Source organism: Mesoplodon mirus (assembly GCF_964341445.2).
Source record: "Mesoplodon mirus genome assembly, chromosome: 2".
NCBI lineage: Eukaryota > Metazoa > Chordata > Mammalia > Artiodactyla > Ziphiidae > Mesoplodon > Mesoplodon mirus.
Window position 1 is genome coordinate 197183559 of NC_138977.1, and position 18693 is coordinate 197202251.

The following is an 18693-nucleotide window of genomic DNA, read 5'->3' on the forward strand; positions in this document are numbered from 1 at the left end:
CCTACGGTTACAAAAAACATAGAAATGGGCTCTGCCCCAGTGTTATGGATACATTTCCCGTATGGTTACGTGCTAATCTTTTTTTTTTTTAACCTAAAACCAGTAAAATTCTACTCTCCTTGGATAAGTGGCAACGACAGAATACAGAGGAAAAACCCACGATCCTTCAAAGACAGGCACAGTGCTTGGCAAGGTCTTCAGGGTGTCCTAGAGGTGCTGAATGCGGCGCCACACGGAGAAATAAATGCACACTCCCCTAACCTCCCGACTGGCCTCCCTAAGAGAAGATTACACGACCCGCGGGGGTCCCTGCCTCCTTTCGCAATGACAGAAAGAGGTCTAGTGTGCCTTGGGAAGGATGACTCCAAGCTGCTCGCCAGTCTAGCCGGACCGCAGCAGAGGGGTGGACGCCTTGGGGCCGCAGCCTGACCTGGAAGGCGGCCGGCCTTCCCCTCGGGAACCTGAAGGTGAGAGGGTAGCAGAGGACGAGCGCGGTTCCCCGTGGAGGGGGTGGGGAGGCGAAAAGGCCGCGCGCGCATGCGCCGCACCGCCACCTCCGCGGGCCGGAAGAGCGGAGCAGTGGAGCCGCGGCTGCCGGCGCCAGACGCCGCGGTGGCCGCGGGGAGATCGCCGGCTGGGCGATGCGGCCCGTGGATGACACTGGGGCCGCCAAGCGGCTGGAGTCTGGGCTGCCGCTGGTGGACATCCCGCCCCCGGGCTCCAGGCAAGAGTCGGCGGCCACCGAGGTAGCGGAGACGCCCGGCCCCGGCGGGTGCTGGCAGTGTCCTTCCTTGCCGTGCGGCTCGCGCGCGGAGCAGGGTGAGTGCGGCGCACGGACCCTGGTGCGGGTGTCGCCCGTGGGGGACCGGGCGGGCGCCAGCGGTGGGGGTCCCCGCAGCCGCCGGCCGGGGGCCCCGTGTGGACCGCGCCCCTCCCCTTCCCACCCGGATCGGAGCTCGTGAACATCCTCACGCTGTTACCTGGGGGCGGAGGGTGCGGGCTGTAAAGCAGAAGCCCCCCGCGCCCCCGTCGGCGGGAAGAGCGCAGAAAGTTTCTGATTGTTTTGGAACCCCTTTGGGATTCTGAAACTGTTCCTATAATTAAAGTGATTAAAGTGTTGCGGGCAGGATCATGGAGTCAGATTGCCGTTCGGTGCGCCCTGCCCGAGATTGGGAGTCAGCGAGAAAGGCCATCCCACAGCTGGCCGAGGTTGGGAGGAAGCTAAGCAAGAGAACTGACCTCAACGTAAACGGTGTTGCTTGAAGAGGAAGTTGAAAAGCATCGAGTCTAGAAAAACGTTTGTCTCAGAGTTTTAGAATCTTGGAAAGGCAGAGTTGAGTGGGACTACTACTGGTTCTTAACCTTTTTGAGTTACAAGGAATTTGTAGCAACGGATGCAAAATGAAACAGAGGCATAATCTTACAAACACGGGTAAGAGGTTCACGGACCCGCCTCCAAAGCCAGGGACCCCGTGTGAGAAACCCTTTATCTTATTCAATGTCTTCCTTTCACAAATGATGAAATTGAGGCCTGGGAAGGTGAGGGCTTTGGGAGGGTTTTTTTTGTTTTGTTTTGTTTTTCCGAAGATCTAGCATGTATGGATGAGACACTTCACAGGCCCGGGCAGCACCAGGGATAGGATCCCAGTTTGCTAGCGACCCAGCCCAGAGCCCTTTCTCCTAGCCCCAAGCACATTCCTCCTTGAACTCCACCACCCACCTGGAGCAGCTTCCTCAAAGAAAAGAGAAATAGGCAGATGTCCTTTCAAGACAAAATTACACAATCTGCACCACCTCATCCTCTGGATCACCTCCCTTAAGTGTGACCTGGGATTTCTATGTCTTTTAGCTGACCCCGCTTTCTGTCTGCACTTCTTGAGAGTCAGAAAATTCACACATTTTGTAGAGAGACAAACCCCAGGGAGATGGTTGTTGCTGCATTTTTGTCCTTAATGCTAAGAGAAATGATCAGGCTTCAGATCATTTATGTAAGGGTTACCTTCAGCTGAGCTGACCAGATGTGCAGCTTTGAAGAAGTCAGTTTCTCATCTTAGCATCCTATGGCTGAATGTTGTTACGATGGACTGCTGAGTTAGTCCTTGCAAACTTTTAAACGATTCCCCTGTTTGTGAACCAAAGAGGAATACTTCAGGCAGAAGGTGGCAAAACCTACGTAAGCAGTTGCACTTAAGAATCTTGAGGGGTCTTTTAATTTCAAAGCAAGTTGCTAATAATAAGCCTTAGTAATACTTATTACTATAAGGTGACCAGATAATATTCCAAAAACGGGATTGCGTTAGAAACACTTTAAACCTCTGCACTGTTGTCATTGATCTTCGTGACAGTATCATTTTAGCCTCTTAACCCAACTGGTTATCAAGAAAGTTCATTTTCAAGTTCAGGTTGAAACTGTTACCCATTTTGCTTACATTCTTGGATAACCTTCACAGACAGCACACAGCTATCCTAAGACATCTGTTTATTTTCTTGAGGGACAGTGTGGGTCTTAGACTGAAGCAAGGAGAAGTTGTCTTAAGTCTGTGCCTCACATCCCCCTGGAAGGAGTGAGTTCCTTAGGGTAGCAGTGGCCCTGAAACCAGTAGAGCTTTTTACAGTGACCGAGGTCCCCTATTTCAGTGGGTCTAGGGTAGGGCTGGCTGTGAAGTTTTAGAAGTTCCTCAGTTGATTCTAATTCCCAACCTGGGTAGTGAATCACCAGTTTAAAGCAGAGGATAGAGAAAGTGAGCAACTTTTCAGTTTTCTTCTGACTCAGGAAATCGCACTGTGGCCACTTACTTAACTTGAATTATTTAGAGTTGCCAAATTATTAGATATGTTTTCCATGGAATATGAACTTGGAAGCATATTACATAGGCAAATGCCTCTTTGGATTATGCTACTCTCTTGTCCATCTCCTTTGACAGAGAGAATTGAAATTACTATTCTGTAAGAGACTGAGGTTTGCCTGAGGAGAACCAGTCCTCAGTCTTATAACAAATAATCAAGTTCAACTAGACCTTGTAACTTAGAGTTTTAAAAGAGTTAAAATATCATGTTAAGTTAAAATATTCCTGGAGAAAATTTTAAAAGTTTAGGTTGGAGAAGATCCTTGAAATATAGACCAGGGAGATGTTTTCTGTCCTCGATCTTCCTATTCTGTTCTGCCTGAGGGTGTAGGTTCTATGTAAGGACTGGGTTTCTTTTAAGAAAAACTATTTTGGGGCTTCCCTGGTGGCACAGTGGTTAAGAATATGCCTGCCCATGCAGGGGACATGGGTTCGAGCCCTGGTCCGGGAAGATCCCACCTGCCACGGAGTAACTTAGCCCGTGCACCACAACTACTGAGCCTACGCTGTAGAGTCTGCGAGCCACAACTACTGAAGCCCACGTGCCACAACTACTGAAGCCCGTGAGCCTAGACCCCGTGCTCTGCAACAAGAGAAGCCACGGCGATGAGAAGCCCGCGCACCGCAATAGAGAGTAACTCCTGCTCGCTGCAACTAGAGAAAACCTGCACACATCAACAAAGACCCAACACAGCAAAAATAAATAAATAAATAAATAAATAAATAAAATTTATAGGAAGGAAGGAAGGAAGGGAGAAAGGAAGAAAGAAAGGAAAACTATTTTATTTGGACCTGAATTCTGAAATTTCAGAAACTGACCTCTAAGGCTGACCAGAGCCAATACATATATTTTGTGGTGCTTAACTTGGAAGTCTTCTAAAGCTTCCTTCTCATGGGCTGAGTGGGTATGTGCAGTTTAGTTCCTACAGTATCTGAGCACATAGATATAGAACAGAACGTGGAGGATTCAGGCACTTATAATGGATAACCTATTACATGACGACTGCTAGCTCCAAGTCATTCTCTCCAGCAGTACACCTAGAACAGGAAAAGGTGGAGACCACTGACCAGAATGGCATCTTTTACTACAAAGGCTGTAGTGTACCCCCAGGAAGATTGTGCATCATCAGAGTGTGGTCCCACTTTGCAAATTGTTTGTCACTTGTGGGCAAAGGTGTTTAATTAACATGAGGATGTTGAAATGTACTACCTGGTGTTTGTGTTTATCAGAAAAGGGCATTAAAACAAACTTTGTGCAATACTGTTTTATGGCTGAGTAACCCATTGTAAATCCCTAGATTGGAATGAAAATCATTGTTTTATTACAAATTGCATGTGCCTACACATCCTTCACCTCCACTATGCTCTTAACTAACAAGGGCCAGTACTGTGTTTCCTTCCTATTCTGTCCTTGTTTTTGTGTTAGTTTCAAAAAAGAAAAAAAAATATTCCTCAGTGTGTGGCCTATCTTTTAAGGAGGTCTCTGCTTAACATGTTGCATTTTGCTCTCCTCTGAATGATGGGGGTGAGATTGAAAGCAGGTTCTACTCCTGTCTTAGGCAGCTGTTTAAGACAGAGGCAGTGGCTGCTCCTACAGACTGTCATTAATGGATTGAATACTTGATGCCCTGGAGAAAGCAGAAGTTTCCTGGTTCAGATCAAGCCAAGAATTAGATGGCAGTCCTGTTTTTTGTTTTTTTAATTTTTAAGCACTTCTAAGCATTTTTAAGTACTAAGTCAGAGGGATAGATAACCTAGCCCCTGGCCTCAAAGAGTTTATGTTCTAAATGGAAGATAAGTCGTAAACCGTGAAAACTTTAAGATCTCCTTAACTGTTCAAAATAACTAAACAGAGAGCCTTCTCAGATTATGCTTTTGCCTGTGGTGTTAGACCCTACATCTTTCCACGAAATTTTCTTATATTATTTCCTTCAGCAAATATTTATTCAGGGTCTTCCATGGGCTAGGCCTGAACAGGGCAGCTGAGATCTTAGCCCTGGAGGAGCTTACAGGCTTGTGGGGGAAGTCAGCTAATCAACAAGTAGCCATATCACACAGTTAGGACCTGTTTTCCAGAAAAGAACACTTTCTACATAAAGCCGAGTTCACCAATGAGATGATATAAAATATCACTTGGAAGTATTTTTCTCTAGCCATCTTGATAAGCATTTCTTAAAGATTTCTTTCACCATCTTGGCAAGCTTTTTACTTCTTTTTGACTTTAGGAGTGAGGGATGAGTCTTCAGTGAGCCAAAGAGATCCATTTTATAGGGTGAACTGCATTTTAAAAATGTAGGTTTAAATTGTTGCCCTTTGTCTATGGTTCTTTATTCTTCATGGAGAAGATGGTTCAGATCCAGAGAACGGATATGCTTAGGAGGTAATTTTTGTATCCTGTTAGCTATTAATATTGTTCCATTTTTCTCAATTTCTAAGTAAAAGTGATTAAACATACCCTTGGAAGCAAGGACTAACCAGAATTTAATCTTTTTCAGAAGCTGAGAAGAAAGCACCCTGTCCTGGACTTGGCTTGTTTTACACATTATTGTCTGCGTTCCTCTTCTCAGTGGGCTCTTTATTTGTTAAAAAAGTGCAAGACATCCACGCTGTAGAAATTAGTGCATTCCGATGTGTGTTCCAAATGCTAATCATTATCCCTTGCTTAATATACAGAAAGTAAGTATTTCTTACCTGCAAAGTAGAAGGTATTAATAAATGTTTGTAAGTCTTTTGACCTGCTTAAATTATCTGCTCTACAGACTCTGCTTTATCCCTCTCACAGATTTACCAGTCCCTACACCCTTTGGCTCAGATTAATGAAAAGTCACAAGGATCCACCCACAGAAGATGCTCTCATAAGCACCAACCACATGCCCAAACAAAGGAGGGGAAAGAGATTCAGTTATTTACCACCCCCTATTTTGAGAACAAAGCTTTCCTTGTACAATTCCCCCCATCTTGTACCACCCTCCCTCTTTCCTTTGGCATAACTAGTATTTGGAAGAAAAAAGTAAACGGGAGGAAATAGTAGTGTCTCCTAGTGTCAGAGGTTTCTTTAAGTAGAACAGGCTGCTCTCCTACCAGGGCAGACAGAAGGTTACAGTAATAATATTTAGGTCTTCCCACTAGGGTGCCATGGGAAAGGGAAAAGGGGATCTTGAGAAAGGCCTTTTTAGCTCTTTTCTTGTTCAGTGTCCTCATCTGTAAACTGGAGGGAATGATATCCTTTGTCCTCTACCCTGTACGAAAACTGTAGTCCCCATCCTTACTCTTCTCTCCCCGCCCAGCCTCCCTTCCCCTTCCACATGGACCCCATACACACACCCTCCCCAGGTGAAAATTATACCTCCCCCACACTGTTGTAACCTCTACACACCCCTGTGTACTTAGACGCCTGGGAGGAGCGCCTTGGGTTCCTGGTGGCTGCTTGGCTCTTTCTCTCTTTGGGTAAAGATGCTTAAACTCCAGAATAAAAGCTTCAGTCACTTGCTACCAAAGTCTCTTTGTATCTATAACTCAGTGCAGATTTACTTAGAATAGTTTCACTCCTTATCCCAAGTCTTTGGTGAAAAAGGTGAAAATCCGCTAAGATCAAAAATATTGTCAGAAATTCCCATGTAGGTGTGGACAAGTCACAATATTTTAGGAAATGATGGTAGGTAAGACTTCAGAAATGTCTAAAGGTGGCAACAGACCACTGATGCTAACACAATCATTCTCTCCATTTTGGAGTAAAAGTATTGGCAGGAAGGCACTTAGAAGAATTTTCTTAAATTGTTGGCACTAATCTGTTTTGACCCATTTTATGTTTCACTATCATGAAAAACTCTTAGCTTTTCAAAGTATGGACCAAAGGTGACCACACTTTCATTTCTAACTCCAGAGACCAAGGGGTCCCTATATCAAGCCTAGACACTGCTCTAAAAAGGCCAGCTCTGGCACAGACCAATGAGCTGCACCTAGCCAGGAACTTACACAGTACTCTGCTTCGTAAATATTTAATTGTAAAGCATTTGAGCAGCAGTTATTATATTTATCCGAACGCTACAGTTTCTTTTCCAGTGTACTTTAACTCTTTTCCTAAGGAGAACAATGAAAAGTTGTCTCATATTCAATGGCTGAAATAAATTTTAGCACTGCTTTCAGCTGTAACAGAAAAACTCACTGAGATTGAGAATGCACACTCGCATTCCCAAGTTTTCTTATACAGGGCAGCTAAATAATGAAATTGTATTTATTATAAAAATAACACTTTTCATTACAGAAAATTTTGGGAAAATAAATAGAAAGGAAAATTACCTATGAGTCCACCTCTTAAGGTATAACCATGATGAACATTTCAGTATATTTTCCTTTTTGTCTTTTTTGCAGGCATATATCTATACCTAGGGAAAATAATATCTATATTTGCTGACTTATACTATTTATGTATTTCTCTTGTGCTATTTTTGCTTCTACTGTGAACACTTTAATGTCATTAGCTATACTTAGGAAACACTTTCTAAAAGGTGTATAATAGTTGTAGACATTATAATTAATTTACTATTTCCTGTTTTCTGATAGTTAGGACTTTTAAGATAATGCTTAATTTAAAAATGTAATTTGAAAACAAATACCGAGTTCATTTAATATGCATTCCTTCCTTTGAATCTACAGAACTGGGTTTATAGGCCCCAAAAGTCAACGAATCTTCCTCCTTCTCAGAGGAGTCCTTGGTTCTAGTGCCATGATCCTTTTATACTACGCCTACCAGTCAACATCCCTCGCTGATGCCACGGTTATCTCATTTAGCTGTCCAGTGTTTACGTCTATAATTGCTTGCATATTTCTCAAGGAAAAGTATAGCCCTTGGGACGCTGTCTTCACTGCATTCACAATCACCGGAGTGATCCTTATCGTGAGGCCGCCATTTTTGTTTGGTTCCGAAGTCGTGGAGACTGATAAAGACTATTCAGTTCACCTGAAGGGTGCTTTCGCAGCACTTGTACACGCTGTGTTTGCTGCCGTGACTTTAGTTATCCTAAGGAAAATAGGGACATCTGTGGACTACGTGTTGAGCATTTGGTATTATGTAGTAGCTGGCCTTACCGAGTGCGTCATTGCCCTTTCTATATTAGGAGAATGGAGTCTGCCACACTGTGGGTTGGACAGGCTATTTCTCATACTAATTGGGCTGTTTGGTTTGGGAGGTCAGGTGTTTCTCGCAAAAGCCATTCAAATAGAAAAAGCAGGGCTGGTAGCATTAATGAAGACTATGGATGTGGTCTTTGCTTTTATCTTTCAGATTATTTTCTTTCATGATGTGCCGTCGTGGTGGACAGTGGGTGGCTCCTTATGTGTAGTGGCCAGTAGCATTGGAGCAGCCATCCGTAAATGGTACCAGAGCTCCAAATAAAGCATCATTGCTGAAATGTGTATTTCTTTAAAGTACACCATCACCCAGTTGAGACATACCACCCGCATACACACCTGGAAAATCTGCATTTACTTCATTGACTATATACAATACATTTCATGGTTAAGGTGCCATTTTTGAATATGGTATGTCTTTAATTAGTTGAAGATAGCCAGTCAATTGGGTGTAGCAATTATTATTTTTTGTGTGTGTCAGTTATTTTTTGGTTTTGGTTTTGGCTTTGGTTGTTGGGGTGGCATTTGGTAAGAGAACACATCATTAGTTGAAGAAAAACTGCACAATTTTTTATGACTCTTAAGTATAAATATATGTAATTTTTAAAAGTGTATTTTTGGTACTGATGGGATATAGGTGGGAGGAAATTTTAGATTCTCTTTTAGCAGTGTAGAGGCTAAGAAACTTATTGATAATAATGCTGCTGTATAATTAGTGTTGTGTTGAGAATTCATTTGAAATGTAATCCCATTTAGGAGGCCAAAGCTGAAACCTGGAGTAGGTGCCTACTTAATGGTATTAATAAAACAAATGAATTAGCCTTATTTTCAAGGCTTTTATAAATTATTGTCATTCTTTTAACCCATATTTGTGCCTTTTCACTTTAGTGCTGAAATTTTCATACATAAACTTAAAAAAAATCTTTAAATCACCAAATTTGGCTAATAGTTTTCTGTTTTAGTGGCATTATCATCTGTAGCTACATTCTGTAAGTCTAATTGTCCTCTGTTTTTTTGAAACTGCACTAAATTTTTCTTAACTTTCTAAGTTAAGGTGTTTAAAAATCATAAGAAAGAAATCTTGGCATGGCCAGTGTGCACATTTCCATCCTGAAGTGTTTTCCCTATACTAGAAATGTGATTTTCTATAAATTCTCTTTGAATTTATGGTGTGATGCCAAATAAAATTTTCTCAGGGCTTTATTAGGTTGAACCATAAGAAATTGATGAGATTTTACCTTTTTAACTTACAAAAACCATAGTTCCTTATGGTTCACCCTATTAAGATACCTCTCTTACCTTCTAAACCAAATACTTAGGGGACTTGGAGTATATATTTTTTAAATTACTTTTTAAAATACAGTAATCCTAGTAAACTTATTTTTGTAGTCTTTTTCCCTTACGGAATTATTTATAATAATGCTTCATGTTATATAGTAAATGTAAAGACCTGTGAATCCATGGTCGATTGATTTTTGTAGTTTCTTCAATATGAAAACAAAATCACTGTTAAATTCTAGGTTATCAGTATGATATTGTGTCAGTGCTGCACCATGATACTAACATCATGAATTCAAACAACACATTTTATGTCTGGAACTTCATCAGGCCAGTATTCTGCAGTTAAAGAGAGAATGTAATATTTAGGAAACCTTGGGAGGTTAATCAGGAAGTAGAGAGTACACGCAAATGGCTCTTTGTCACAGTGAACCCTTTACTGGCGAGGCTATAATGGTCTCCAGCTCTTACTGTGTCAGAGCTCTTATCTTAAGCCTACAGATTTGAAAGATTATAGGCTCTTTCCCACTGTTTCATCACAATTCTTCCAAAGTAAGAAAGAACTTGGGCTTCTGAGGTTTATGCCTTGGTGAGAAAAGGATCTTTTCCAGTAGTTCCAAGAGGAAATTTTTGGCTTGCTGATCTTCCCAAGTGCTTCCCACCAGACAAATCCTAAATGAAGTCTGTTTAGGAAAGTCCCACTTTATAACTTTAGCCTAATCTGCAATATTAGAGTTTAGAGTTGCAAAAGCATCATTTTGCAAGTATGTTAGATAATTATAGACTTAGAGCGTCTTAAGGCTTAAGGGTTAGAGATCCTCTTGTAGGAGACATGCTCCATGTTTAGGGATGCTAGGGAGGGGACCTGCCCAAGATGGGTTTCCATGGTCTTATTTATCCCTCCTTTAGTTCCATGATTAAGTACGGAAAGTAAACCACTGCTTGAGCTACATAAGGTAAATGAACTCTCAGGGAACCCTCTCCTGGTTCTTTACCTTGCACAATAAAACCTATGGGACCTTGAAAGTTAAATCCCTTTGGGGACCTGTACACTAGAGACATGTTTTATTTCAACAGTGTGGTTTAAGTGCTTGAATATCACAATATATGACCAAATTTGGAGAAAATGTTTCTTCTCCCAACTTTTACAGGGTGTGACTCTTAAATACTTTTATAATGTCCAGGGTATATATACAAGGATATGTATTGTAACAATTATGGGTGCGTATATTTTGCAAAGACTGTAGTTCCTATATCTTGAAAAGGGAACTATTTTCATAAACTGGTTTTATTTTATAATTGCTAATAAAATTAATATGCAAGAAAACTATATTTTGGTTTTTATGATTATAGCATATGTGCTAGCTAATATACCTTATTTCTTTTTGCATCCATGTGCTTCAAAATGTACTTCTTAAAGAGATTGACCTCTGGCCATTCAGTTATGATGTAATAAGTTTCAGTTTGTTTATCTGTCTCTCTGATACTGTTACATCAAATCTAATGTCTCAAAAATAAAGGTCCTAATTTTATGTTCCAGTGAGGCCTTTATTTTTCTAGATCCTCAGAGCTTGGAGCAGCTTTTGTTCCTATAGCTAATCTGTTACTAAGTCATGAGTGTCTGTCTTCTTATTGTCTTGTGAATCCTTCTTTCCTCACCTTTCCACTGCTGCCGTCTTAGTCCGAGACTTACCACCTCACACCTAAATCACCACAACAGTATCCTGGTTATCTGCTTCTAGACTCTTTCTTCCACTCAGATCCTTGTTCCACTGCCAGACTAATCTTCCTAAGGCCCTTCTTTCATTGTTACTCTGGTTCTCATGTAGCCATAGCAATGCCTTCTTATGTACCACATCACCTCCAAATTATTCATCTGACCCTATTCCTACTTTTCCAACTTGATTTCTTGTGTCCCAGTACAAATTGGATACTCGGGTCAGTCTCCCCACCAACTCCCACATTTGCCAAGAGATCCCTTCCTTTGTGTTTCGCCCGCTTTCTTTGCCCTCGAAAGCCTCTTAGTCTCCAACGGCTCAGCTGAGCTTCTGTTTCTTCCACTGTCTCCAGCTTCTCCCACCCATACTAGTCCACCTTGGAAGAATGGATAAAGCACTGGATTAGCTGTCTGAAGATCTGGGTGTGGTGTAATCACTTTCCAGCTAGGCCCTTCCACTTAGTGTCCTTGAGCCTGTTTTCCTCATTTGCTTCAATTATTAAATAGAAAAATATTACTTGCCCCAACCCATGTTACAAATAGTGTCATAGAAGGACTTGTAGACCACAAAGGAGGACAAAAACACTTAAGTATTGAGCTGTGGTTACTATGGTAGAGTTGAGCATTCACTTCCTCTTCAAAATGATGCCTAGCCCAGGGTCCTTCCCCCTGAGCAGTCTCACCAGGAAGGGTATGACAGTTTTCTGGATTACAAACCTCATTTGGCTCCCTCCTGCTGGCACAGAATTCTACTGTTGGACAGCTCTAATTTCCTGGCTGATCTGCCCATGTAGGGCTGCCAGTGGTCACCAGTCTTTTTATCTTACCCATAGGTGTCACCGTCTTTCCAGTTCTGGCTTTAGCTCTGTGAGTATCACACCTGGCTCTGACTAGGGGGGTGAGCCTGATTCTCTGTGTGTTTCACATGCACTATTCTTCAAACTCAGCATGGCTCTTCTAGCCTCTTATCTTTTCACCCAATAAGCATAATTAGTCTACTGAGGGTAATCCAGTAGGAAGAGCCAGATCTCTTTGATAACATGCTGGCCGCTGATCTAGGTGTATGGAGCCATGGTCAGTACTGGGCATGATGATTTGGTAATTACAGTGTAGGCTGGGCACATGAAGCCTGGGCATTACCCCAAACACACTACTATATGACCCCTTTGGTCCCTTACATCAAATCTAATACAGCTACCGTATTCACTCAGAGTTCTGCAAGAGGGACCCTCTGTGATCCACAAAGACCCATTCAAGTTTTAGCCTATTTGAACACCAGATTTGGAAAACCAGTTCACAAAGAACCCATGAATCTTGACACTGCCCATCACTTCCTGGAAATGGTGGGTGAGGATTTATAGCAGGAGGGTAAGGAGCAGACATATCTGGTGTCAAGGTAGGGCAGAAAATGTTTTACCATAGAAGTCCAGTCCACAAGAAAAGGTTCCACGAGGTGCTATGCCAGCTATCACCTCCTAAGCCAGATTTGCAACACTATGAAACAATGCTGTTTTTATCACTAATTTAAAAAAATAGTTACTTTTCATAAGAAAAGTTATTTATGTTATTTATGTTATAATGGAATCATTTTAAATAAACAAATGGAAACTTTTTAGTTTTGCTTTTAAATATTGTAAAATATATATATCCCACATGAACCAGAAGCTCTTTGGAGTCCAGTTCTCAGAAATGTTTAAGAGAGTAAAGGGGTGCAAGACCAAAAGCTTTCTAAGCCATAGGTTTCATAGAGGTATCAAATTTGAAACCTTAAAAAACAAAGATTAAACCCATCCCTTCTATTTCATGAGGTTCTGACAGTCTGAAATGCAGCTAAATATCAGTTTGTAAATTAGAAACCTCTTTAATGTGGAGTTTAATTTTAGAATTGTGAAGTTAAGTAACTCTAAATCTATATGAGGTCCAGATTATGTACCCGAGAGAGAGCAAAGGAACAATAAGAATCCAATTAGCCCATGGTCATTGGGTCATATCAAATTGGCTCCATTACTTCCTATGTATGTGCTTTGGTTCCTTTGTATGTGTACTTTAGAAAACTCAGAAGACTTTGTTACTCTGTAGGGTAGCACATGCATTGATACAACTTCTATGAAGGGCAATTTGACAACATCGATTAATTTACAGATGCACATATTTTTTCACCCAGAAATTCCATTTCAGGAATTTGTCTTATAGATATACTTGCTTACTGCAAAATGACATATACAAGATTATTTATTACAACATTACTTAATAGCAAAAAACAGAACTAGCCTGAATGTTTCTCAGTAGGGTACTGGTTAAACAAGTAATGGTACATACACAAAATACAATGGCATTAAAAGTAAATTAAGCCACACCATTGTAAAGCAATTATACTCTAATAAAGATGTTAGAAAAAAAGTAAATTAAGAGAGAGCAAGGGAGCTTTGCATGCATGGATGTGGGATAATCTTCAAGATTAAGTGAAAAAAGCAAGATTTCAGATAGTAGCAGAGTATGTGATCAATTGTGTAAAAAGAGGGTAAACAATATTTCAGGAAGATACACAAGAATCTGGTGACATTGGTTGCCTTTAGGGAGAAGAATTTGGTGGCTGAAGAACAGGGTGGAAAGGTGACTTTTCACTGCATCCCCTTTTATACCTTTTGAATTTTGAGCTATGTGGATATATAACCTAGTCCAAAAATAAAATAGAAAATAAAACTGGTAGAACAAAAACAATAAGATGACTTGACAGAAAAGAAAGGAGGGGATGAAAGAAATAGAGATATATATACATACAGACAGACATACATAGAGAAATGTTTATTGTTTTAATATGATTTATCACCTGGCTCACCATCACTGACTTCCTTTTACTTTCTCCTCTCTCCCTTATCTAGCTTACAAATCAGACTTAAATTCCCACTTACTCCATGACTGAAGAAAATACAAAAGGAAAATCTGAATTTTCCCTAAGATCCCCAAAAACATTGCCCAGCCATGGGCCAAATATCTGCCTTTCCACAGGACCAAAATTATTGTTTTTAATTAAAAAATTTTTTAAAATATTTATTTATTTATTTTGGCTGTGTTGGGTCTTAGCTGCAGCATGCAGGCTCTTTTGTTATGGCATGCAGGCTTATCTCCCTAGTTGTGGCACACAGGCTCCAGAGCGCGCAGGCTCAGTAGTTGTGGCGCGAGGGCTTAGTTGCCCTGCGGCATGTGGGATCTTGGTTCCCCAACCAGGGATTGAACCCATGTCCCCTGCATTGGAAGGCAGATTCTTAACCACTGGACCACCAGGGAAGTCCCCAAAATTATTTTTACATGGAAAGTAATATTTATTAAACATGTCCCATCCAGGACAAGAGCTTCTTGATCTTTGTCTCATTCAATCCTTGCCAACTCTGGGAGATGGGTTGATTGGGAAATTGAAGTTCAAAGAGGTTGAAGGGGGTCACCTACCTGGTAAGTTCCAGTGACCTCACTAGTAAGTGAAGGAACTGAGCCACTGTCCTAAGTCTGTCTTATCCCAAAGACCTTGACCTTTCCAATACCTCACATCTCCTACCTAGCTAGGGTAGAATACAGGACAGGGAAACACTGTGGTGTTTGTCACTGTGGTGAAAGGATTGTTTTTTCTTTCTTTCTTTCTACTTCTTCTTCTTCTTATTATTATTACTGGCTGCTCCACATGGCATGCAGGATCTTCTCCAACCAGGGATCAAACCCGTGTCCCTGGAGTGGAAGCTCGGAGTCTTAACTACTGGACCGCCAGGTAAGTCCAAAAGGATTGTTTCTTTTTTTTTTTTTTTTGCGGTACACGGGCCTCTCACTGTTGTGGCCTCTCCCGTTGCGGAGCACAGGCTCCGGACGCGCAGGCTCTGGGGCCATGGCTCACGGGCCCAGCTGCTCCGCGGCATGTGGTATCTTCCTGGACCGGGGCACGAACCCGTGTCCCCTGCATCGGCAGGCGGACTCCCAACCACTGCGCCACCACAGAAGCCTGGGATTGTTTCTAGATTTGGGGATTTGGAGGTATGTATGCCCTTCTCCTATCTCCTCCCCTCTCATGTAGCAAGAGCTGGATGTGAGAGTATAGAAGGTAGTGACAACACTGCATATATTTTAGTTTTATTTCTTTCAATCTATTAATCAACAGTTACTGAGCAGTAGCCATGTACAATCACAGTCAAAACAAGGAAACATCAAATATTGTCAAGCCCTCAAAATGGTCAAAATGACATGCAAACATGACATATATACACATTGTGTAATCAGTACACCTGGGCTACAGCAAGATACTGCCCAAGCACCTAGAAATGAGATAGCCTCCTGAGGTCTCAAAGAAGGGAAGAACAGAGCTGTGCAGTGCTGCCTAAATACACAGACTTGAACCTTGGGCCAGCTGCATTCAGCCATAACTTCCCTAGATGCACTAAGAACATTTCTAAGGGTGTAACACACCAATCAGGAGGACTGGCCAGCCTCAGAAGCAGGAAAGTACGGTGGCTGTGGCAGACGTGTTCCCATTGTAGAGATGGGATGCACCAAGACGGGGAGTTCCCAGCTTTTCTCCCTAAAGGACCCCTAATAGCTGAGGAGAGTCCGAGGCATAGCTATAAGCATAGCAACAATAACCACTACCCTTTATTTTGTCCTTCTAGTGTCAGCTACTGTCCTAACTGCTTTTTGTGCTCTGGCTCACTGAATCTTGCAATGCTGTGGGGAAGGCTGTTTATTGTCTTCACTTCACTGTTGAGGAAACAGAGGCTTGCAGAAGTTAAATGACTTGTCCAAGGTCATGTAGCTAATAAGTGGCAGAGCCTGGGTCTTAAAATCCTCCTGTGTCAATCCCCAAGCCTCTGCCCCTGACTCTGCTGCTCTATTGCTCACCCCAAGCCTGAAGCTGCCCATGTCAAGCTCAAAAGTTCTTTGAGCCTTCATGCTTTTAAAAAAATTTATGTAATTTTTTGCATCCTAATTAATAATATATCAGTGTGTTTTAGTGTAAAGATATTATTTTAAATGACTCATTTGGTTATTTAACTTCTTATCCCCCAAATCTCTGGTACCCTAGGAAAATGTGTCAAGTTTATCCTGGGTCTGTGTACCCTCGACACCCTGCCATATAGACCATGGGACTCTTCAACTTGATTTTAAGAAACATTATCCAAAGATCAAGCAGTCAAGTCCCCAAGCTACTAACACTACAATTATAAAATCAACACCCCTTATTCCTTGTATATCCATAGTATATCAAGTATCCATGTGATTATAATTTGGCTTCTCACATACCTTAAGTACAAAAGAGAATGGACTAAGCAAAAGATTGAGCACTTAGTTCCCTAAACTGTTCTATTTCTCACTGTATATTAATAAAACTGGCACATGTTCCTCATATGTCTCCATGTACTTGGTTATTGTGCCTCTTCCCAGAGAAATATATTGTATTCCCAGCATCCCTCATCCCCTTTCTTGTAAGTAATACTCCTGTATCACTCATGGTAATTATGCTAGCTGCTATCATACCCCCCAAATCTCAGAGATGTGTCAATGGAGTTTTATTTCTTAGTTACATCACAGTCTGATGTAAACTGTAAGCTCACTGTAGTCTCCCCTTTAAGTGGTGTATATTTTACGGTTACAGCACGTCTCAGCTGAGACCAGCCACATTTCAGGTGCTCAGTGGCTACATGTAACTAGTGGTTGTCTGACAGCACAATTCTAGAAAGTGCTGGGAGGAAAGGAGGGTCACAGTAACAGCTACCATTGTTACTGGAGCTGCCACGTGCCAGCATATTTCAAAGCTCCTTACACATTTCTCTCATTTGATTCTTGGAATAACCTTATAAGATTGATGTTCTTTTCCCTATTTTACAGTCTTAGAGCGTTTAAGAGACTTGTGAGGTCACATAACTAGCAAAGAACAGAGATCTGACCCAAAGCACTTTCTAACTGATCTCATGCTTCCCATTTACAGATATAAGAAGATGAATTGCTCTGGACTTCACTCCAAAGGTCATGAAACAGCGCAGGGCCTAATCAAAGCTCAAAGGAACGGCACTAATGTCACCAGTAAGGTGTGCAACCAGGGCCTCCCTGGTGGCGCAGTGGTTGAGAGTCCGCCTGCCGATGCAGGGGATACGGGTTCGTGCCCCGGTCTGGGAGGATCCCATATGCCGCGGAGCGGCTGGGCCCGTGAGCCATGGCCGCTGGGCCTGCGCATCCGGAGCCTGTGCTCCGCAACGGGGGAGGCCACAGCAGTGAGAGGCCCGCATACCGCAAAAAGAAAAAAAAAAAAAAAAAAAAAAAAAGGTGTGCAACCAAACCAGCCATTCCCTGTGAAAGCAAAGAGGCACCTACTATGCAGATTAGAGAAGCAGAAACAAGGTGCTAATAAACTTCCCCAGCAAAACAATATTCTTTAAGAAGCAATGGTGAGGGAATGAACAAAGTGAAGAGAAAAGGAAAGCTATGCTAACCAGAAAGAGATAAGTGAGTCTGAACATTAACAAAGGGCAAAAGCTGGTGATATAAAAGTAATCACAACCTTGGCAGATAAACATGCAATTTCAATAAAGCAAGTGGAAGTGGATGCCACAGGCCCTACTTGTAAAGTTGCTCTTGGGAAGAGGAGGAACCAGAGCCTGGGGCCAGGTCAGGGGTTATCGGGATCGACTGTGGAAAGCAAGTCAAAGGAAGAGCCAAGGTCACAATGGAGACAAAGATGTGCAACCATCCAAGGTGTGCTTTTAGAACACCACATCTGGCAGGCTCTGTACCAGCTACCAAGATAGACACAGCTGCTTACATGTGCTCAGCTAGAACTAATGCCAAAAGCAAGAATCCATATAAACAGTCCTCAATGAGAGAAGAACATCATGCTAAATTTATTAAATCCCTACATTATGCCTTCTCTATATTTAGAGTTTAAATGTCTTTTATTTACAAAACGATGGTAATAGTGGATTCCCATTGTTTGGATGGCTTTGCCTATCTTTATTTTTATGTCCTTACCTGGCAAATGTAGAAGTTGACAATTTTATATCGGTCCTCCAGTTTTATCATTTAAAAACATTTTAGCGGTATATAAAATCAAAAAAGCACTGCTTAAAATTCCATCCTTTTTCATGTGTACCAGATTTTGCTTCTCTCTGGTATAATTTCAACTACTCCTTCTACCCTAGCTCCATCCCCTCAGTGCATAAATATGCTCAAATTTCTTCCAAGTAAACCAAATCAAATGAAACCTTCCTTAAACTCTCCTCCCTTCCTCTCTAGATACACCTGAGCACCGGTTTCTTCTTTAACTTCCATTCTTTCCTCAACCCCCCCAACTGTTTATTCCTCTAATATTTCACACTGGCAATTGAATATTTAAAAATTTTGCAATAGTTTCTCCACCAAAATAAAGATTAATTAAAATCTATTATTCAAGTATAATGCTTTCCCTTCTGGTTGAATCACCATTAAAACACTATTGCCTTCTTCCTATTTAATCACCTTCAGAGGGCCCAGCATTACATTAAATAGTCCTTTGTCAGTTTACCTTGGGAACTTAGACAAGTTCATAAGCTCTGTATAAGAGAAAAGCTATGTTCCAAACTGGCTTTCAAATACATTTTGTTTTTCTTTTATCTTTTTATTTTGACGTAATTTCAGAACTACAGAAACACAGCAAGAACTGTACAAATAATTCCCACTACCTTTTCACCCAGATTCCCCAAAAGTGAACAT

At 41.6% G+C, this 18693-nt stretch overlaps 1 protein-coding gene and 1 long non-coding RNA gene across 2 annotated transcripts in view; one reads left to right on the forward strand and one right to left on the reverse strand.

The window, feature by feature from the left end:
• LOC309809253 overlaps nucleotides 1–18693 on the reverse strand; it is a 184996-nt gene that overhangs the window by 101601 nt on the left and 64702 nt on the right. The window lies entirely within an intron of this gene.
• On the forward strand, nucleotides 569–10567 carry SLC35G1 (solute carrier family 35 member G1). Its single transcript, XM_082611113.1, has 3 exons — nucleotides 569–819; nucleotides 5342–5522; nucleotides 7503–10567. The coding sequence occupies exons 1-3, from the start codon at nucleotides 642–644 to the stop codon at nucleotides 8239–8241; spliced, it is 1098 nt and encodes a 365-aa protein (XP_082467239.1). The 5' UTR covers nucleotides 569–641; the 3' UTR covers nucleotides 8242–10567.